The sequence below is a fragment of the Carcharodon carcharias genome, chromosome 9, assembly GCF_017639515.1.
Source record: "Carcharodon carcharias isolate sCarCar2 chromosome 9, sCarCar2.pri, whole genome shotgun sequence".
NCBI classification, from domain to species: Eukaryota; Metazoa; Chordata; class Chondrichthyes; order Lamniformes; family Lamnidae; genus Carcharodon; species Carcharodon carcharias.
In genome coordinates, this window is record NC_054475.1 from 127,629,075 (window position 1) to 127,652,135 (window position 23,061).

General features: G+C 42.6%; 1 protein-coding gene across 1 annotated transcript in view; it reads right to left on the minus strand.

Moving 5' to 3' along the window:
• Nucleotides 1-241: 241 nt before the first annotated feature.
• The window catches only part of LOC121282467 (sodium- and chloride-dependent neutral and basic amino acid transporter B(0+)-like), a 45,048-nt gene continuing 22,228 nt past the window's right edge, over nucleotides 242-23,061 (minus strand). Inside the window, exons 4-13 of the mRNA XM_041196170.1 lie at nucleotides 21,271-21,409; nucleotides 18,193-18,325; nucleotides 16,951-17,091; nucleotides 15,315-15,543; nucleotides 13,424-13,549; nucleotides 10,981-11,099; nucleotides 5,322-5,421; nucleotides 4,178-4,287; nucleotides 3,902-4,072; nucleotides 242-367 (exon numbers count right to left, since the gene is read on the minus strand). Of these exons, the coding sequence (XP_041052104.1) occupies nucleotides 242-367; nucleotides 3,902-4,072; nucleotides 4,178-4,287; nucleotides 5,322-5,421; nucleotides 10,981-11,099; nucleotides 13,424-13,549; nucleotides 15,315-15,543; nucleotides 16,951-17,091; nucleotides 18,193-18,325; nucleotides 21,271-21,409 (1,394 nt within the window). The remainder of the gene's footprint in view (nucleotides 368-3,901; nucleotides 4,073-4,177; nucleotides 4,288-5,321; nucleotides 5,422-10,980; nucleotides 11,100-13,423; nucleotides 13,550-15,314; nucleotides 15,544-16,950; nucleotides 17,092-18,192; nucleotides 18,326-21,270; nucleotides 21,410-23,061) is intronic.

A 23,061-nucleotide genomic window follows, 5' to 3' on the forward strand; every position in this document is an offset into this window, starting at 1 on the left:
GCTCATTAGGAGTGCACGATGGGAATTCAGCCAAGTGGCTCCATATGATTTGCCATTGGATACTCGGACCATTTATCAGGAATTGGTACATGTTGGCAAAAACCCAGAGCATTTTTTAATTACCCCTGTGTTTTGAAAGATTTGCGTGGAGAAACATTTCCAGTTATTTTAAAACAACACATTTTCTTTTAAATGTATTTGACATTGAGCTGATGTTTATAAATTGAACTGAAAATGTCCCCTAAAGTTTTTCCATTTCAGATACACTAGTTCGTGAAGTATCATGATTAGTGTTGTATCTTTCCTGTCTGTGTTGTTCCAAGAATGGACCCCAGTCTGGAGTTGGCTTGGAGGCTGCAACAACTTTCTGTGAAAAGAAAATTACATTATTGGCAATTTCTGTTTTATTTTTAGTCATCATTAACACCGAGCTGGAAAAATAACCTCGGGCAGAATATTACGGTCAGCATGTGGGTGCGTGCCCGACACGCCCAAGCATAAAATGACACGATGACGTCGGGCATGTGTCCCGATGTCATCGGCATGCGCCGGAGTCGGCTGCGTGCCCACGATAATTAAAAGGCCTATTAATGCCATTAACAATCTAATTAAATTCAGATTTACCCTAACAGTTGGCGGGCAGGCAAAAAGGCCAAGTGTTAGGAAACCTCATCCACGAGTGGGATGAGGTTTCCTAAAGCAAAGAAACATTAAATAAAAACTTTATTTTTGAATTAAAAACATGTCCCAGAACATGTGACAGTCACATGAGGGGACATGTTTTATTAAATTTTTATTCTCTTTATATCTTTTACGTGCTTCAATCTCCCTGAGGTAGCTCTATGTCTCAGGAAGATTGAAACGCTCTTTCTTGCGCATTCGTGAACTGTGTGTTAGGCTCGCATACCCTCCTCCCCCCAGCCACACAGGCAGCGCTGAGCGCTGCTGCTTGCGATCCACGCAGGATGGGCCCTGCCTGTATGAAATCGTGGTGTGGAGCCAATTGCGGCGGCCATTGGTTTCCCGACCACCCCATCCTGTCCCTGCTGAGCACTCCCACCAAGGGCAAAATCCTGCCTCGATGCTAATCGGACTGATAACAGGTCTAAAGAGGTTAAATTATGAGGACAGATTGCATAAACTGGGCGTGCATTCTCCTTAATATAGATTAAATCACCTCTTCAACTTCTACGTGCTTAAGATGATTAAAGGATAGGATACAGTAGACAGAGAACAACTATTTCTTCTGGTAAGGGAGTCCAGAACAAGTGGCATACCTAAAAATTAGAGCTAAGCCATTCATAGGTGATATCAAGAAACAGTTCTTCACAAAAAAAAAGTCAGTGGAAATCTGTAATACTCTCACCCAAAAATCTGTTCAGGCTGTGTCAAATGAAAATTTCAAAACTAAGATTGATAGATGTTCATTAGGTAAGGGTATTAAGGTATATGGAACCTAGGTGGGTAAATTGAGTTGAAATACAGAGCAGACATGATCTAATTGGATGGCAGAACAGGCTTGAGGGGCTGAATGACCTGTGCCAGTTTCTTATGTACTATTGTTACTAGACAAACTGCAATTTATTCCAGTATGTTAACAAAAGGCCTGTTGACATGCTGTTGCTTATCTCCACAAAGCTCCCTCTCTCTTGCCCATTCATCACACCAACTTCCATTTACATTGTATCTTTGATGTTGAGAAAAAAGTTTCAAAACATTCCACAGAAGACGTATAGAAGATGGGCACTGGGCCAGGAAGGGAGAGATTTGGAAAGCTGATCAAAAGCTTGGTCTGAAGAGTTTTTTCTGAAAAAAGATATGTTTAGGGAGGGAATGCTGGAGAGCAGTATCCAAATGGCCAAATGCTGTGCTGACAATGGTGGGGCAAACAATGAGAGAAATGCCCAGAGTGGAGTCAGGAATGGAAAGGCCAAGATCCATCGAATTTGCCTTCAAGGGCACAGTCAGGTGATGTTATAGAAGTGGAAATAGACAGTCTTAGTGATGGATTGGATATGTGATAGTAAAGTCATCTCAGAGCCAAATATAACTTCAAGGGTACATACTGTGGTTCAGCCTCAGACAGTTGCCAGGGTGGTGGATGGATTCGGTGACAGGGGAATGGAATTTGTGACATGGACTGAAGACAATAGCATATGTCTTCCCATTATTTAGTTGTGGGACATTTTTGCTTGATGTAGGGCAAGCAATCTGGCAATTTAGAGACAATAGAGGAATCAAACGAGATGGAGGTTCATTGAGCTGGCTATCGTCCATATACATTTGGAAAGTAATGGTGAGTGTTTTCAGTGGTGGGTGGGATGAGCATGTAGATTTCATAAAGTGGGTGGGGGAGTGGCGATACCAAAGGCAATGATGCAGGAGTAGAAAGATAATTCATTGCAAGTAATTTTCTGGTTGCGACTAGGCCAGGTAAGGATAGAACCAGGGGTGTGCAGTCCCACCTAGCTGGATGAAAGTGTACAGGCGCCAAAGCAGAATTTCATGGTCAGTCATGTCCAAGGCTACATACAGGTTGAGAAGGGTAAGGATTTTTTTTAAAGGATCCATTAACATTGGGAGATGGAGCAAATTGGCTTTCTCTTTTATGTGGATTTCCTCAGTTGCTGTGGTGGAATTTGTCACAGTAGTCAGAATATGAGCAGAGTTTTCAGAGCAGGTTGTTGGATGTGGATTAGCCTGAAGCCTCCTCAACGAGATGAAATTTCTTAATAAAAATATTTTTTTCAGCTTTGTAGTTACAGAGCATCATGCAGGCAGGGAAAAGTCTCAGAAAATCTACATACTTGTAATAATGTTAGGTTAACAATGTGGCAGAGGTATGTGCTCTACTGAATGCCCTCTTTACTTGTTTACCTATGTCACAATCAACTAGGGTGTCATTTGTGACTGTGCTAAGAGTTATAAATATAAATATGGGACCATAAGTAATATTAAATCCAAATTATGTAAAATTAAATTCAGAATATACAACTTTAAAATGGAGGCTGAATCATATGTTTTTGTTCTGGTCCATTTATTCCCTGCCCTCTAACCTTTCATCATCTGAGGACAGATCTTGATTTTGACTCCCCAGATGCTACACTATGGGAGATCAACTAATATACTTAAATGCTTTCTGAATTTACTGAATATGAACTATGTCTAATGCGTCAAAAGACTTGGAGGCAACTATTAGCTATAACTCAATGGTAGCACCATCAGCTCTGAGCCTGAAAGTCAGGAGTTCAAACTTCAGTCTACCTCAGGTAAATAACCTAGGCTTTCATTTCAGTACAATACTGAAGGATCATGGCATTATCAAAACTGCTATCTTCTTGATGGGGTGTTAAATGGAGCACTTGTATTCCCTCTCGCATGGATGTAAAAGATCTCATGGAACTATTTCTTCATTTATCCTGTTGCAGTTTGTGGAAACTTGCTGTGTGTAAATTGGCTGTCAGGTTTCTCTACATTACAGCAGTGACTACACTTCAATGGGAATAAAGTGCTTGGGGACATCGTGAAGTTCTGAGAGGTACTATATAAAAGAAAGAGTGCCTCAGTCAGTTTGAACACTGGGATTAATAGGATGCAATAATGTTACTTCTGATGGTTACAAGGATAAAATCAGGTAGAACTTCAATCCAATAACTATTGCTTGTGAGCCTACAATAACATTGTCCAAAATTGGTGCTAAGTTTTAAATTCCATTAATCAAAAGCATTGGTTGGTAGTGTGCATGTGAGTAAATGAGTGAGTGAATGTTAGAAGACGCTCTTCGGAAGTTGTAACCAAGGCACAATTTAGTTCAGGCTGTATTTTCATTATGCCGCTCTGACATCTGCACCTCTAAATGGAAAATTCTCTCAGTTTTTAAAATAGATCAGTGTTTTCTTACCTGCCATAAGTTGGAACCCCCAGCCTGGACAATTTTCACAATGGCTACAATGGGGATCCATATAATACAGAAGGTTATCATACACCAGCCAAGTGCTATTGCCCAGCCAGGGTACGGAATAGGTCCATATGTTGGAACAGCGAATGTTACCAAGGACCAGATTAAGACTACCTGAATGAAATGATTGCACAAAATGAGATCAGAAACAGAGTGAGGGGCTATCTGCAGCTTGATTATTTTCAGTTTAAATCACTAGATGATGTAACATCTCCTTACCACCAGCAAAACCGGGGAGATAAAAATCCAACACATTCTCCACCACAGCCAGAACAGCCACTTCTTTTCCCCAATCATCACCTCAATGTCCTTGATGAATTTGTTCATGCCTGTGAGCAGCAAGAAAGCAGAGACACAATCACTTGGTTTGTCCAGGCTTCAGGACAGTTTGTTTATGTAGAATATATGAACATACAAATCAGGAGCAGAAGTCGGCCATTCAGCCCTTCAAGCCCTGCTCCGCCATTCAATAAGATCTTTGTTGGTCTGATTGTGGCCTCAACTCCACATTTCTACCTACCACCGATATTCTTTTACTCCCTTGTTAGTCAATAATCTATCTACCTCTGCCTTAAAAATACTCAATGACCCTGCCTCCACCACTCTCTGGGGTCAAAAGTTCCAAAGGATAATGACCCTCTGAAAGAAAAAAATTCTCTTGATCTCAGTCTTGATTGGGAGGCCCCTTATTTTTAAATGGTGTCCTCTAAATGGTGTCAGGATTTCAAACAGAATGAGTAAATTGTTCCCTGTCACAAACCTGATTACCTGTAAAAGTCAAATATTTGTACAAATCCTGAAGAACTCACTATAGAAAAACTCCTGTTTCAGACCTGTGCTGAGATGGCGAGGCCCTGTTATCAGAATGGGGGAGGATGGACAATCAAAGTAAGTCCCCTGTCCTCTGCTGAACAATAGAAGATGGATCCAATAAACATCAGGAACACATTGAAGCAGAACCTGTCCTGTTGTTCCATTTAGCTTGAGGGTTTGAAGAAGGTGGTAACTGACCAAGTCAGGTGGTAAACAACTCAGGGTGAAAACGTCTGAACAACATTCCAATCAGCAATTAGCGTGAAAATGGCTACAGCAAAATTTCCTCCAACAACAACCAGCTTGTACCCCAACAAAGGAAAGGATTGAAGGATGCAGAAGGCACTGCTGATCTCATAATGGTGTTTGGATCTAAATGGGGAAAGATTTGACAGGCAATGGGATAACCTGAATTTTCAGTCATCATTGAAGGTGAAATCTATATCATCGCAACCTATTAATTTGTCATGTTTCTTTTGAAAAACAAGGACCCAATGAAGTATTTTTTAAAAACTATTTTCTTTGTTTGTGCTTTTCCTGCGGCACTTACCGTAGATCCAGCTTAGACCAGTGAATTCCATGATAGCAACTACAAGAACTCCCCATCCAGCACTGAAATGGTCAATTAAATTGATCCAGTAAATCCCAGCCTGAAAAGAAATGAAATATTAGAAAGTAGCCTGTAAGAGAGAAGTATAAAACTGTTATTCAAAATAAGATTTCTCTGTACAAGAAAAGGCAACACATTTCTCCACAAACCAGCCAGCCCAAAGTTGACTGCACTGTTAAAGTTTTTGAGACATTGGACAGAATTTTTGTTTGCATAAGTGGGGCGGTGGCGGGGGGGGGGGAGCGGAGGAAACACCAGAGGTGGGCAGATCAGCAATTTCCTGCTACTAGCTGGGGTATTGGACATGATCCCATCTCTGGGCCATTTTCATTCAGGCAGGGCTGGGAGGTGGTGATAGGTAACTGCCCACAAGCAGAAAGAAGCTTATTAGGCCAATTAAAGGGCTTGATAAGGTAATACTGTACTAAGGGGAGGCGGTGACATAGTGGTGTTACCACTGGGCTAGTATTCCAGAGGCCCAGAGTAATGCTCCAGGGATCTGGGTTCAAATCCCATCACGGCAGATGGTGAAATTTAAATCCAATAAAAATCTGGAATTAAAACCCATGCCCTTTAGAGAAGGAAATCTGCTGTCCTTACCTGGTCTGGTAACATGTGACCCCAGACCCACAGCAATGACTCTTAAAAATACCCTCTGAACAAGGGCGACTATTAGGGCCTGTGTTGCGTCTTCATGACATGACCCTGAGCACAGAGGATACATGTGCTACCAAATGTGGAGTCAAATGTTCACAGATACAAGATGAGGATGTCAGGACTGCCCTCACGGCATCATCCTCCATGAATCTTGCAGCTATGAGGGCCTCCTAAGTGCACCTGCCTTGTCTGGCCAGTGTGATGGCCTCATTGCCGGTATCCTTACCTTCGAGGGCTTCATCACCCTTATCCTCTTCGATGTCCTTCTTGTTGTGCAGCTCTTCCATCTCCTCCTCAGCCACGTCCTCCCCGCCCCCCATTGCAATGGCAAGTTATGTAGCGCGTAGCCAGTTACGATGATGCGCGACACCCTCTGGGAACTGTATTGCAGTGTTCTACCGGACCTGTCGAGGCCCCGGAACCTCATTTTCAATATGCCTACCTTCACCAAAGTCCAGGCTGCAGCATGAGCCTTGTTATATCGTCTCTCTGCTGCAGCCCGAGACCGCCGCACAGACTTCATCAGCCACGTCCTCTGTCTGAGGAGCCAACCCTGAAGCCTCTGTGGATCCTGGAAGATGTCAGGGATGTGAGTGCAGTCGATGGCACCCTGCACCTATGGACAACCAGAGATCGCTGTAAATACCAGCACTCTTGCTTCCTGGGTTGCCTGGTCCTGGTTGAAATGCACATAGTTCTGTGCTTTCCCAAAGATGGCATCTGTGACCTCCTGGATGCCTAAAAATTGAGCGCCATCATCACTTTCACCGCCACTGGCAGTGGATGCCCTCCATGTCCCCATGGCACCAAATCTTGCAGCAAGTGCCATATGTGACTGACCAGTTCCCTTGATATGCACAGTCTTCAGCTAAGGCAGTAGGAGTCATGCATGTTCCATGGGGGTCATGTGCAGGTCTGTAGGATGCATTTGTGGTAGTCCCACACCAGCTGAATATTCAGCGAGTGGAAGCCCTTGTGGTTGACGTAGTTGACTGCTTGTTACCATGGAGATCTAAGCACCACGTGAGTGCAGTTGAGAAACCTGAGATTGCCACAAATTCCAGCGCTCTTGCTTCCTGGCTTTTCTGATCCCGGTTGAAATGCACAAAGTTCTGCGCCTTTGTGAAGATGGAGTCCATAACCTCCTGGGTGCAGTTGTGGGTAGAGGCTTGCGAGATCCTGCACAGGTCACCTGTGGAGCCCTGGAAGGAAACATTGGCGTAAAAACTGACTGCCGCGGACACTTTAACGGTCACTGGCAGTGGATGTCATCAAATCCTGCTGCAGGTGGCATATGTTCAGTTCCCTAGACATGTGCAGTCTTCAGTAATACTGGTTCTAAGTCATGTGCAGGAATGATAAATGCCATCTATAGACCCTGGGTCTAGCGAGGCACCTACAATTGACGGCTCTCTGTGCACACTCAGTTGCATACGTGTAAGGCCCTGCTGCGCCTTCATTTTGAGGGTGGTGCTCCTCCCATTGGCGAGCTAGGTGCCTCCGTCACTCTCTTCTCCTTCTTCTCTGCTCTCTGTAAGTCATGAAGTATGCCACTAAATCTCCAGGCTCCATACTCCTGATGTTCTCCTCCTGCAGGATCAAAGAGAGAGACGCGTTGGTTAGCGTGTGTGTCCTAAGGACCTCTCTTGGTTAAGTCATCCACACATCCAGCAGAATGCTGGCTACTACTTGGATAGTTAGTGTGTAGTGCGCTTCAATGCTGTCCGAAAACCCACTTACCTCCGCCCCTCTCGACTGATTGGCGGCAGCTTTGGCCATTGGACTGTATGCTGTGCTCTCAGCTCAGATGCAGGCATTCTCCTAACCTGAACTGCAAGGCTGAGCTGTTGGCTTGAACCATGAGGGACATTGGTCCAAACCTTAATAAAGACATTGCAAGGGGCTCTGAGCACTTCCATCAGTGACTGCACCATGGCCACCTTTTGCAAGGGGATTCCCAGTCGGCCAATTGTTCTGCTGTCCCCTAAAATGCACGTTAATTTGCAGCCTGTGTCTGGGGGGATGGCGGAAAAGTTCTGGGGCATTTGGTGACACATTCATTCTTTCTCGTTGCTTGAGCGGCCAGAAATGACCTGACTCCAAGCATGTCAATGGAGCTGCTGCTGAACAGTCTCAGTTGCAGAAGAATGTTCACTTTTGACAAGCTTTTCCAAGCTGTTCCCCTTACTCTCCAAACTCCCTCACCATTCCTCCCTTCCTGGCATGTGCTTGTGTACTTCCTTCAGTCTGTGTTGCCTTGCCATGCCACAGCATCGCCGCCCACCCCCACCCCCGCACTGATGAGAGTGACAGTCTGGCAGCTGTGGCTGCTTTGAATTTAAAATTTTATAAAACATCTTCAGACAGCACCCCCATTTATAAGGGCAGTCTCTCTCTCTCTCTCCTATCTACATCGGCAGCATTTACCTCTGAAGATAGGGCAGCCGATTCAACAGTGCTATTGGACATCTTATTGGCCCTCCAGCCTCAGAAACTTGCCTGCTATCCTAAATTGGATGGTGAGCTCACACCGGCTTATTAAAAATTGGGTCGGACATCAGGTGCCGATGTGATGCGGGGCCGTAATCCCAGAACAAAGATTCGGCTGATTCTCTCCAACCCACTACTGTCCATGTCTCCTACAGTTCTAAACAAATATTTTGTTGCCCATCTCTTCAGGTATATATTGCAAAAATAACCTTTTGATTAGTCTGCTTTAATTATCTACACCCACGTTCATCAGCAAGCGAGATTATTTGCATCTGCTACTAGACAAGGTCCTTCACTCCATTAGGACCAATGTTGGCATGGAAAATCTCAGAAATTGTCAAAATTATCAGTTATGCTTTGTGATAACCACAAAGTGTAATAGCTCTGATCCACCTCAACGAATCTATCTACTGTTTGAAATTGGACACTAATAATTTATTTTGTGCAGTTACCATGGTTATGAAAGAAAATCAAGCAGGACTTTCTAGACAGCAAAATTCCACTTTCAGCAATAAAATGAACTTTTAGTGTTGGTGTTGCAGGAAAATTCATTAAAAGCTTTAAAGGAATTTTCAACTTCCACCTAAGCAGGTAGACAGTTCTTAGTTTAGTATCTCCTGCAAAGGACAGCACCCATGACAATGCAGCAATCCCACAGCTACTCGGCTGATACTTCAGCCTAGAATATGCGTTTCAATTCTCAGTTTCAGTTTGAACCACCACCTTCTGACTCATCACTGAGAGTGTTTCCAAATGAGGGAAATGAAACTTTGGGCAACCCTAAACAGAAAGAAAATGTTTCCAACATATTCTGGTGATCTGAAACGAACACCATGGCCCAGATTTTCACTCCTTTGTCAGATGTGTAGAGTTGGGAGAATTCCCAGTTCTACAAGCCTGACCTTTATAGCCACCCACAATTCTGATTTTCATTCAGGGTGGGAGGGGAGGGTATGCAGGCTGGACTGGAAGTCGGGCCCACTTCCTCCAGAACGAGTGCAGAGACTGCTGGGTGTAGAGGTGGGCTGGGCAGAAGGCCTGCCTCTGTGCTCTGGCACTTAGCTGAGTTTAATAAAAAACTGATCAAAACAAAAGACAGCACTCCAGCCCTCACCCCTCTCACCACCCCGAAACACTCCCATGCCCCATCCATACCAACCTATGCCACTTCATGCCCCCCCCACCCCATAGCCCCTCATAACAACTATGGCAAGCCACGCACCTCTCCCTACCTCTATGCTCCCTCATACCCCCTTTGATCCATCCCCCAAGGTCCTTCATATTCCTAATGCCCCCCACAACCCAAGGGCCCTTTTTAGGCCCATATGCCAACTTAGTGTCCACTCATGCCAACAAATGCCCCCACTCATCACCCTTTGGCCTTATCCCCTTACATGCCAGCTCACCTAGTATCCACCATGGGTATATCGCAGGAGCCATGCTGACATAAAATAAAGTTAAATGTCTGTTAATAACATAGTTATTAAAAAGAAACACTCTCATTGATAAAAACATTCAATACATGAAATTCCTTCAACTAATCTCTTATGAAAACAAACATTCACATTCTATAACCAGTCGGGGCTGTCAATCAAACTGCTCACTTAACAGGCATGCCACTGTGATAATGTTAGGCTGTAAAATCAGTCATACAGCACAAAATCCTATAATGATAACCCTAAGGTTTATGCCAGTAGACAGAATGAGATGTCAAGCACTGATTATTTTTAACCCCAGGCTGTTTTTAAAATTAAAACCCAGCAGAGTTAAATCCATTGACAGCGTTGACAGTTCTAATGAGTTTTGACAGTTCTTTGACAGCTCCAATAAGTTTATGCACTTTTTACGCACAAACACCCAAAGGTGTCCCGGGATCATATCCAACGGGGTCACCTATCTCTCCAAAGGGGTATCCTGGCTATCCAAACGAATCCACCAAATTCAGACCAGCTCTTACCTGATCAAATCTGCACACATCGGGTTTCTCACTTCGGGCCTACCAAAATCCCAATTCAGTGGAGGCAGCTGATGATTTAAATGGCCAGCTGCCTCCATAAACAGCGCATGCATGAACCCTGGCCCAACTTCAGTCCTGCCTGTGCGAAGATAGGAAGTGCCTTGTTCAGAGTGGGACTTCGGATTTCTGGGCTCGTCCACCATTTTCACCACAACAAAGAGGCTCTCCATTGTGGTGAAAGTCTGGGCCTATGTAAGTTTGATTCACAGTGTGATATCCAAGGTGAGTTTCCAGGCTTTGTATTTAGTAACAGCAGAGGAGAAGGCTGAGTCAGTTACTCCCACACCATCACTGCATAATACTAAATAGCTGGAAAAAACAGGACCATCATTCAAGATCTTTCCTAATCACTGAATCCTGTGAAATTACAGATTACATAGAGTTATAAGCAGCACTACACGTGGTAACAATGCACACTATTAAAAGACAGCATACCTGTGTTACACATATAAGGCCCATGAGAAAAAGTATCAAGCAAACACCATATGTCAAACAAAAGCGCTTTGCTCTTAGATAATTGGGGAATTGGTCCAGCAACGTCGTTATAACTATTTCTGATGAAAGAAAAAGGTAAATGGGATCAGTGATTAATTAATAATTTATAAAGCCCAGTAAAATACACCAATGGAGCAGAGGAGTTGGTGAGGATCGTGTCTTCCAACTATGAGTCCACTTCCTGAAGCATTGGAGAGATTGAATTAGGCTGACAGCCCTTTACAAGAAGCACAATATCACCACAACACGGTTCTGTGTTTAACTTGTATTTGCATCAGGAGCACAGGAATCATATGATTTATCCCTGAGGTAGATTGATAACTTCATTGCTTCCATTCTCATGCCATGCCTTGAAACAATTCACAGTGAGCTCCTCAAAGAGGTTAGTGCTGCTGTGTCATAGTGGAGAGAAGGCCAAATGTTCAAGAAATTTTTCAGTGTAGGGTATTGCAGCTCTAGATCACCTGTGTCAATGAGACTAAGTTCCTGCCTGCAGGTAGCTCACATAAATTCAGCCTAATATGTCCTAAAACCAATAAGGGGGCAAGCCATATTAGATTTGATAATGATTAATGAGCCAGATTTAGTGAACCCTTAAATGGCATGTGAAATATTTATCTTATTGTGATCATAATATTGAGTCCAATACTGCGTTTGAAAAGGAGAAATGTGAAATAGTTTTCAAAGATTCTAAATTTAGTTAAGGTTGCCTTCAATGGGATGAGATGGAGACTGCAGTAAACTGGACAAATCTGCTAATGAGTAGGTGGAAAGAAAATCAATGGGAGCTGTTCAAAATAGAATTTAATATGATACAGAACCAGTTAATACATGAAAGGGACAAGAGCTCTACTTATCAAAAATAACAGACATAGATGATGAAAGAGGTAAGGGAGAACCCAAAAAAAGTATTAAAAAAATGGAACAATAAGCACAGATCCTGGAGAATGGGAAACATACAAAAGACAACAAAAGCAGCAAATCAGATAGTAAAAGCTACAAAAAGAGCGTATGAAGACAGCTGGGAAGGAGCATCAAAATCAACACAAAATTTTTTTACAAGAGATGAGCGTGGTCAGGAACAATGTGGGACACTTGAAAACTGACAGCAGTGATATTATCAATGAAAATAAGGAAATTACAGACATGTTGAATATTACTTAGCATCTGTATTTACAGCGGATGAAGACAATAGTATGTCAGACATTCCAATGAAATTTGCATTGAATCAGGGTCAGAGATTCACCACAATTAAAAATATCAATAATGAAGAAAATAATGGCACTAGAGAGTGATATCCTCAACACTAGATGGTTTCTAAGTCCAGGGTTTAAAAGGAACATTGCAGACACTCTAGCTATAATCTTTCAAAGTTTTCTCATTTCAGGAATCTCTCTTTTCAATTGGAAAATCCTATGCGTCACTCTGCTAATTAAGAAAGGTGAGAGGGGGAAATCAAGGAATTACAGACCAGTCTGTAACATCTGTTCTTGGGAAATTACTATAATTAAGGATAGGGTGACTCAACATCTTGAATATTTTCATTTGATCAGTGAAAACCAGCATGGATTTGTAATGGGTCATGCCTGATCAATCTCATTGAATTTTTTGAAAGGGTGACTACAGTAGCGAATAAGTGAATCGATATTGTTATTAAATGGACTTACAAAGGCATTTGATTAAGTTCCTCATAAGAGACTGGTAGCTAAAGTTGAAATTCATAGAATTTATGGCAAATTATCAACTTGGTCAGGAAATTGACTGAGTGGCAGCAGGGAGTAGGTATTATGGGACGATTCTCTAATTGGCAGGATGTGACTGCTGGTCCCACATGATTCTGTGGTGGGGCCTCAACTGTCCACCATATTTATTAATGACCTGGATATTCAGATTGTCAGAAAGTATCACAATTTGTTCAGTATTTGTGTATCTGTGCTCTGTTGAAGCGTCACGAGGACTCGAAACGTCAACTCTTTTCTTCTCTGCTGATGCTGCCAAACCTGCTGAGTTTTTCCAGGTAATTCTGTTTTTGTTTTGGATATAAAGCCACATATCCTAGTTTGTCAGTGATAAATGGTGTGTGGCATTACTTAGAATGCCACATATCTTTGTGTCATTTGCAGTGATGTAAATGAAAGCATAAAATTAAGAAGTGAATAGATTAAGTGAATGGTCCAAACTGTGACAAATAGCCTTCATTGTAAGCAAGTGTGAGGTCATTCACTTTGGACCCAAAAGGGGTAGAACTGTGTACTTTCTAATTGGTGAAGAGCTAGAAACAATGGAGATACAAGAAAATTCAGGGGTCCATGTACATAGATCAGTAAAATGACAGGGGCAGGTACAGAAAGAAATGTGTTAATTGAAGTATTGTCATTCTTACCTACACTTGCAAATTGACTGTCGAGTCCCAGAGTAACCAACATGAAGAAAAATAAAATGGACCAAAAAGGTGCCACTGGCAACTGTGCAAGAGCTTCTGGGTAGGCGATGAAAGCCAAACCGAAACCTAGACAGTGGATTGAAATTGAAATGATGCAATTAATGGCACTTAAAAGAAAGATACTGTAAACTGATGTCATTTATGTAAAACCTATTAATTACTTCAGAGTCCAGATTGTCAGAAAGTATCACATTTTTTTCAGTATTTGTGTATTTGGCCTGAGATCTTGTGATTTCTTTCCATCAGGATGAGTGATGTCAGTGATGGATTCCATTTAAGGGCGCCAGTTTTTATCGCCGTTATCTGCAGAGTAAAGGTGTCTCTACCTTACCCAAACAATGTGCTTCAGCCCCACCCTCAGAAGAGCTTGCAGCAGTGTGACATTTTCTTATTGCTCAGCTGTGCTGGAGTCCCTCTGAGTGATGCTGTTAATTCAGTGCTGGTTTGGTGGTTCAGGACCTTTGCTGACAAGAACCAGGATGGAGACTACCCAAACTCTTCCCATGTAGGACTTTTACACTCAGCAGTCAGGGGAGACATTAGTCCCATCAGTGAAAGCTGGACTTGTGCCAGTTGAGAACTAAGAATAGTATCTAATCCATTGAGTCTCCCAATCTTCAAAGAGAATCTGATATTCTAAAGATGGTTAAAACTGTGAGACCCGGTTGATATTTTTTGCCAGTTCTGGTTATTCCTGTTGATGAATTATAAGCAGCTTGATAGTGCTGAGGTTGTTTGTTTAAACTTTAGCACATTTATGTTAAGCTATCTCCAGTTCAAAACTACTGATGCAGATTGTGCCAACAGAGTGGAATAGCTGAGAGTGTTGAGCAAGGATAGTTTTTTATCTTATACTTTTGGAAACATTTTAACAGAAGATAATGGGTAGAATTTTATGTTTGACATGCCGGTGGTGGATCCCGCACGTCAGTGCTTAAAATGTCGTGCGCTGACGTTGAGCGAGCATCCCGACATCAGCGTGCGCCATCGCACGACGCTGATTTTGAGGTGCCTGCGTGATCTTCGGCTCGGCGCACGGCGTTGCAGGCAGGCTTTGGGCAGGCGGGTAAGTGACTTTTTGACAAACCTCATCCACAGGTGGGATATGTGGGCTCAGAGGGGTTGTTAATGTTTTACGTGAAATATTTATTGCAGAAAGTGTTTTAAACTTGCCTATGTGATTGGTAGCAACTCAGATCGATTTCCAACAGCTTTCTCTGTACTTTGAAGCTTCAGCTCACCAGTCTGCAGACAGTAATCTTTATCGGGCCTGCAGCTTTCCGGAGGCCTCTATGTAGCCTGGGGGTATGGGTTCTGACATCTCCACTGGAGGCAGCTCCTCTGAGGAGCAAGGGAGGGCTAGAAAAAGGAGGCCAGGAGTGGACAATCAACCTCCAGGGGATCCACCTTTGGGAGACCAGGCGCAGGCACAAGGGGCGCAGGTCCAAGAGGTTGTCCAAGGTGGAAGGGGCCGCAGAAGATGCCACTATCCTGCTGTCAGGGTATACAGGCGGCGAAGCAGTTACCTCAATATGACTGAGGTGCAGTGCTGAAGGAGACTCCGGCTGTCAAGGGAAACAGTCAACTACATCTGTCAGATGTTTGGCCCTGAAATATCTCCTGTGTGGGCGGACACCCCACGGCAATTTTAAAAATCCTGTTCTCCAAGGGAGTGTGAAATACGCTGGGCGGGCCTTAATTGGCCCGCCCACACAAAATGGCGGCGCGGCCTGGATCACCGGCGGCAATTGGCTCTGCGCCCACCTGCAATTGGGTCAGCCCCGCCCGCCCAATGGAAAATTCAGCCCAATAAACTTGACTCTGTTGGTACCTGACTTTGCAACCTCTGAAACAAGCTTATCTTGTACATGAGCCATGTGTCCCAGGATGGTGAAGATGGCAAATCCAGCAAACACACTTGTAGCACAATTAACAACGCAGACAATGATACTATCTAGATAACAGTTATTGTGGAACTTGTTGTAGGATGACAGGACTGTTAAGCCTCCCCAAGCGAGTGACAGTGAAAAGAAAATCTGTGTTGCAGCATCTTTCCAGACCTGGGAAATAGAAAGTAGAATTAATCAGTTGTGGTAGCTTTTACATGAGTTTGCTGAACTGTGGCAGATAAAACTGCAAAAACCATGAGAAACATGTAGGAATTAGCACCAGAGCTCAATGGTAAACTGACTGAATGAAATGCCTTTAGCCAATAGATTCTTCCTTAAACAGAGGGACATTTATTTTGTCTCCCTGTCTAACTCCCTTCAGGAGCTCAAATGCTTTGTGCTGCTATGTTTTCAAGCAATTTAATTAGTGTCACCTTTGTTGAAAGCAGCACAAATCAAAGGTGCATCAGAAGTCCATCAGAATTTTATTAAAATTAACAATCAAATCTCATTTTCAATAAATTGCTTGTCAAAATATTTATTGTTGACTTAATTGTTACTTTGTGACCCCCCAGATAGATTGACAAGATAGTTACATATTTGCCCGACAATTTTATTAGTGAATTGTTTACAAGCTACTAGAAAGATATAGCAGGTATTGCATTGTGTTCCAACCTGCTCTGTCCCTTCCAATTCTATCATCTACCATTCCATCCCATCATTATTTCATCCTATCTCAGCCCACTTCTGCTATCTTATTCCATCCCATCTGCAAACATCTAGATGTTAAATAATATAAATTAAAAGCATTAACTTTTATTGCTATCGGCTGAATTTCCCCCCCATTGGGGGGTTGTGCGGGGGTGGGCACGAACCTGATTGGCGCCTCCAATTGGGGACACGCCGCCATTTTACATGGGCGAGCTGAGCGCTCCCTGTGCGGGCAGAGGTGCCTCAGGGAGATCGGTTTGACATGGTGTAAATTTAAATAAAGGGAAATAAAAACTTTTAAAACATGTCCCCTCATGTGACAGTGTCACATGAGCTGGGACATGTGAAAGAATTATTTTTTAAAATTTTTATTAACTTTTAAAACACTTCATGAAACCTCATCCCACCCATGGATGAGGTTTCATGAAAAAAGCGAAGGCTGCCTGGGCTCTTCGCCTGCCTGCCAACCTTAAGGTCGGACAGGCAGCTCAGCTAATTGAATTAATTATTTAAATTGCCTTAATTGGCCTTTGACAGTTCAGCAGGCGCACAGCCGAATTGAAAATCTAAATGAAACGCAGTGACGTCGGGACACCCGCCCAACATTTTAAGCGTCGGCAAGTGGGCCCCGGCCCCGCCCCCCCCAACCAGAGAATTCTGCCCTAAGTTTCAGTTGCAACTTTCTTCTCTTTCTATCTAGTAATGTGCAATGACTGAAATTAGTTTTCCCTTAGGAGAAAATAGCAAAAGCAACACAGCTTTTACTTCAAACTTGTCATTATCCAGGAACATAAATAAAAGTGAAGCATGAAGCAATTTGACTGAAGAATACAGTTAAAATTCTACGGATTATCATGGCATGTTTACCTCAGCGTCTCCCAATTTAGTGATGTTTGACTGGGTTCCAATGTAGAATTGAATTCCTTTATAGGCTCCCTCCAGAGTAGCACCTCGGACTAGAAGTATGGTCAGAACCGCATAAGGGAATATTGCAGTGAAATAAACCACCTGACCATGGAGAGTAACTTATTAGATTTTCCTGTATTGCCGGTACAACATTTACAGTGTTGAATCCAATTGAATGACAAACTAATAAAACAGAGAATGACCAGAAGATAATTGGAGGAGTAATAGCTGTTCCGAATGCATATTTAACACTGATTTAGATATTTAAACTGAATTTAAATAGCATGATGTTTGGCTAAATCCTGCTGAAAAAATACGTTAATGGAACAAACAATTATTTGTGTGCAAATCAACCAGCGAGTCCCAGGATAAACAGCTGTGAGTTAGAACTCTCCTGAACTTGCTGATCAATTTACTCCACTCTGCTATCTGTCTTGAAAAATTCCATCTTGCCCTTAGCCTCCTGTTATTTTTAAGAGCTAATTGGATTTACACATTAATTGCGCATTAGAGAGAGGACAGAATTTAAGTCTTATAATTAGCACCTTTTTATTAACAATGTGACAATTTGTTAATCCAATGCCAATCAAGTTTTCTGATCCAGAAATAGAACAAATTAAACTGTGGGGTCTCATTCCTTCAGGTGATAAATTGTTCTTAGAAATTTAAAAATATCATTTTTAATTTTTTTTGTTTTCTTACTTTTCCTTTCTTTCTCTTTTTACCTTTAATACAATTTTTCTCTCCCTCTATTTCTCTTTCTGTATCTGATTTGACTCTGATTTACCTCTCTAATTCACTCTCCATCTTAGTTTTCTCTTTGTTTCTTTCTCAATCCTTAAATATTATTGGTTATAGAGGTACACTGTTGTTCCCAAAATTCATAAAGATGCCACATTGCCTTCATCATGCTATTATCAGCTCATATTTCTCACAAGTTACAGCAGAAAATTATGTTTGAGGTATAGGATGCAGCAAAAAAAAAAAAACCATCTTTCACTTAGGAGAAAAATCTTCACATCCCATTCAGGCCTCCATAACTCATGAATTTTGGATGTCATCCTCCCCAAAGAGTCACTATGAACATTATCTGAGAGGTAAACAAGCCCACTTCACAAATGGTTTATAAATTTGAGTTTTATTTTTACTGAAATGTTTACTTTGTCACTAGTTTTAACTCTTATTCATCAACAATTGTTTCACCTTTCCTGAAGATCTGATTCCTCCAGATAACGCCATCCCAACTATTACCCAGGCCAGAAGCAGACAGAGGGCTAAGTACCAGACTATCCCCCCAGTCTCATCGATTGAGCTTGTACGCTGCAAAGTCACTTTACTGAATAAAATGAAAAAAGAAAACATCTCTTGTCAGGAAATTGTACATTACACAAAGTTTGTGTTTTAGGCAATCATACATGATTTGAAATATAAGGAGAATCAGTACTTCATGGAGAAGTGAATTTGCAAGGAATTGAGGTTAAATTTGATTTTTTCTTCTGTCTTTACGGTACTCAACCTTTATTTCCTGCTGCCATCAGGACAGAGAAGGAGCCCAAGGAATATAAGAATTCCTAGACTAGAAAAGGATAATACAGAAGCAAAATACTGTGAATGCTGGAAATTTGACATAAAAAGAAAAAGTGCTGGAAATACTCAGCAGGTCAGACAGCATCTGTGGAGAGAGAAACGGAGTTATTGGGCAGAATTATCTGCCCTCTCCAGTGATGTGTTTGAAGGTGGGGAGGGCATTTAATCAGGTATGTGGTTGGCTGATGAGCACATATCTGCCTCCATCTTGATTAAGCCCGGGGCAGGAAAGCCTGTGGCTAGCCTTGCCATCCCGCCACCAATTGAACCTTAAGTGAACAATTAAATGAACACTTAAGGGCCTCATGCTGCCACCGCTGGTATTAATCTGTCACCACGTGGGGAACACGACGAGTAAACTTGTGCAGGCTGCTTGTCGTCTCCCAGCTGGTGGGGGTTGTCCACCTCCAAAGGCACTCAGTGCCTGATTGAGGGACCCAGCATTGAGAAGGGGAGTCCTGCTGAGAGACACACCCTGTCCTTGCTACCAATCCCCTAAACCCCTACCCCATCACCTCCACCCTGCAAAACCCCTTTGGCCAGTACTTACCTGTGGCCTTGCTCGCTCCGTGATTCTGGACCTCTGGTGGTTGCTGCTCCAACATCAACCACTGCTTCCCCGGTGGTGCTGTTGCGCAGAAGAGATGCCAACATCTGGTTGGCCAGCAGCCCTCCGTAGGTGGGACCTCCGCCCCTGGGGTCCTGATCCTGGGAAAAGTCCTACCTTAACTGCCTCACAACTGCCTGATTGGTTCTGGTTCAATGGGCCTTCCCTAAAGGTGGCAACACAGGTCTCTCGCTGGCTCTCCAGCCGGCGGCAGGTGAGATCCCTGTCGCTGCCACAATATTATGCCCACATTTCAGGTCATTGACTTTTCTTCAGATCAATTCCCTGCTGTACCTTCTATAATCTTCCTGGTTATTAATTGAACTCTGTTTCTGATATTTGTCATGAGCCTCCTTTTTCTGTTGTATCTTGACTTTTATTTATTGCCTTTGTCATCCAGGATACATTAGATGCTCTACCTTTTCTCTTTAAAGGAATATGCCTTGTTTTGCACCTGAACTATCTTTCCTGAATGCCCTTCATTCCTCTGTTATTGCTTAACTCTGGAATCACCTTTTCCAAACTTACCTGTGCTAACTTCCTTCTTAAATCACTGAAATTAACTCTTCCACAATTGAATGTGAAACCAGATTATGCTCTGCTCACTGTTAGCGAGATGATCCCCTACTGTAAAATGCACCAGTTTGCCCTGCTTCCTTTTCCAGAGCGAAATCCAACACTGTTTCCTTCCTTGTTGGAATGGAGACATATTGGCCAGAATTTTCCCGTCGGCAATTTGGGGGTGGGGCCCGCTCGCCGAGGGGAAAATGACGTGGGATGACATCGGGAGGAACCCCCGACGTGATCCCGGTCCATTTAAATTTTTAGGAAGGCGGGCGGACAGTGAAATCAGCTGTTCACCCGCTGACCTGTCAATGGCCAATTGAGGCCATTGACAGGATCATTAAGCTCACTGAAAGACCTGCCCTTCCAACCTTAAGGCTGGTGGGCAGGCCAGGAGCCCCAGTGGGCTTCTGAAAAAAGATAAAACCTCATCCACTGGCGGGATGAGGTTTCATCTCAGTTTTTAAAAAGTTTATTAAAGTTTCACTCATGTTTATTAACATGTCCCACCTCTTGTGACAGTGTCACATGAGGGGGACATGTTAATGATGCTTTTCTTTCTCTATTCTTAATGTTTTTTAAACATTCAGTGCTCTCCCTGAGACAGCACTTAGTCTCAGGGAGCAGTGCGCTCTTTCGCACACATGCGTGAAAGAGCGCACTTTGACGATGGGGAATCCCTCCACCCCCGCACAGGAAGCGCATAGAGCTTCCTGTTGGGCAGGCCGCTGGGCGGGCCTTAATTGAAATTCCATTTTGAATTTGAACATCATTCTTCATCAATACCGCCACTCTCCCTCCCCTTTTTCTATCACTCCTGAATATGTGGTAACCAGGAATATTAAGAACTATTCCTGGCCTTGTTTGATCCATCTTTCTCTTAATACAGCCATATGCCATAATCCCATGTAGCAAGCTGCACCTGCAGCTCACCAACTTTATGAGTTGCACCATGGACATTGACATACATACAATTTAATACCTCCTTCACCACTTTTGCAATCTTCCTTACTTTTGAGGATATTTCTAATTTTACTGCTGTTGCTCACTCTGTCCTTTGACCTAATTTCTGTTCCTCTCTGCTATTTTCTGTTTCTCCTCTCCATACCAAATTAGATAAACCCTCCCTAACGGTACTTGGAGCAATCCTGAGATAGCTACATTTGAGGTCCCTTTTATCGATCATTTTCTTAGCACTTGAAACTTTACCTGAAGAGCATCAACACATTTGCTCCCTGTGCCTTTGGTTCCAATATGGACAATGACATCTGACTGTTTCCATTCTTCTCACAGAATATCTTGCACCTGCTCAGTCATACGCTTTATACTGGTACAATGAAGGTAACATACCATTTTTGAATCAGTTACAGAATGCCTGTCTATGCCCTGAACAATCAAATTCCCTGTGACTGCTGCATTTTCACTCTTTCATTTCACTCATTAAACAGGACATTCACTCAATTAACATTCCCAAGAGGAAGCTACTGGTACAGCTGTGCAGCTAACTATAGTAATTTACTTACTCCCAGTATTGCTCACTTGGACCGAAGTGAACAACATTGATTTCTGATCCATTTGGGCAAGTTTCATTGTTTGCATGCAGCCATGTTTCATTAACGATTTCAAAATGTCCACCACTGAGAGTGAGATTGCAGAGTGGATCTAGAAAATGTAGAATTTGAAACACAAAGACTTGCATTTATATAGTGACTGATATCCCAGAGTGATCTACAACCATTCAAGTACTTTTGGAATGTAGTCAGTGTTGTAATATTAGAATTACAACAGCTAATTTGTGTATAGCAAGATTCCACAAACAAGCTCCAGCAATATGATAAGTGAACAGGAAATTAGTTTTATTAGTGATATTGTTTTAGGGAAAATATTGGTCAGAATAGCATGAAAAATTCTTGGAAATAGTGTCATGGGCTCTTTAATGACAACCCGAGAGGCCTTGTTTTAGTGTTTTATCAACAGAAAGCTCCTCCGACAATGCAGCACTCCCTCAGCACTGAGCTGAAGTGTCCGCCTTGATTATGTGCTCATGGCTTTATAGTGAGACTTGAACTCACACCCTTCTGACTCAGAAGTCAGTGTACTGTCATAGCTAACACCATTTAGAAGTACATTAGTGCTGTCATTTATCATCATATAATCAAGCCTGAGTTTAGTTTTGACTGATTAAGTCATATCTTTTTTATTACAAGGCATTCATAATTCTATTTGCATTTCAGCCATTGGATTACACTGATTAAGTCAAATATCATTTTGCTGTGACTAATTCTATTATTTTTTAACCAGGGTTTTGGTTTCAGTGAAATTTGTGAAACCATCAGCTTTGGCATAATAAACAAAAAGTAGATAAAAATATTCAGAAGTATTTCATAAAATTAATTTTGCCAGGCAAACAAAATTTTTAATCTTTCACAGGATGTAGGCATTGCTGGCTAGGCTAGCATTTATTGCCCATCCCTAATTGCCCTTGAGAAATTGGTGGTGAGCTGCCTTCTTGAACCGCTGCAGTCCATGTGGTGTAAGCACACCCACAGTGCTGTTAGGGAGTTCCAGGATTTTGACACAGTGACAGGGAAGGAATGGCGATATATTTCCAAGTGAGAATGATGTGTGGCTTAAAGGCAAACTTATAGGTGGTGGTGTTCCCATGCATCTGTTGCCCTTGTCCTTCTGGGTGGTAGAAGTCAGGGTTTGGAAGGTGCTGTTGAAGGAGCATTGGTGATTTGCAACAGTGCATTTTGTAGATGGTACACACTGCTGCCACTGTGCTTTGATGGTGGGAGGATGAATGTTGAAAGTGCTGGATAGCGTACCAATCAAGCAGGCTGCTCTTTGATGGATGATGTAGAGCTGGTGTTGTTGGAGCTGTGCTCATCCAGGCAAGTGGAGAGTATTCCATCACACTCCTGACTTGTGCATTGTAGATGGTAGACAGGCTTTGGGGAATCAGGAGGCAAGTTACTCGCCACAGAATTTTCAGCCTCTGACTTGATCTTGTAGCCACAGTATTTACATGGCTCCTCCAGGTCAATGGTAACACCCAAGATGTTGATAGTGGGAGATTTTTTTTGGATCATTGCACATGGTATTATGAAGCATCCAATGTATTACAGTGTGCCCATGTATTGTAATGCATCACATGTATCATAGTGCACTCTATATTTTAATGCACACCTTGTATATGATAATATCCTTATTGAGTTAGGGTACAATATATCTATTTACAGTGCATCATGTGTATTATGGTCCTTAGTATGGTGGTCACTCTGCTTGTAATGGGAGGTTCTTTTGATAGATTG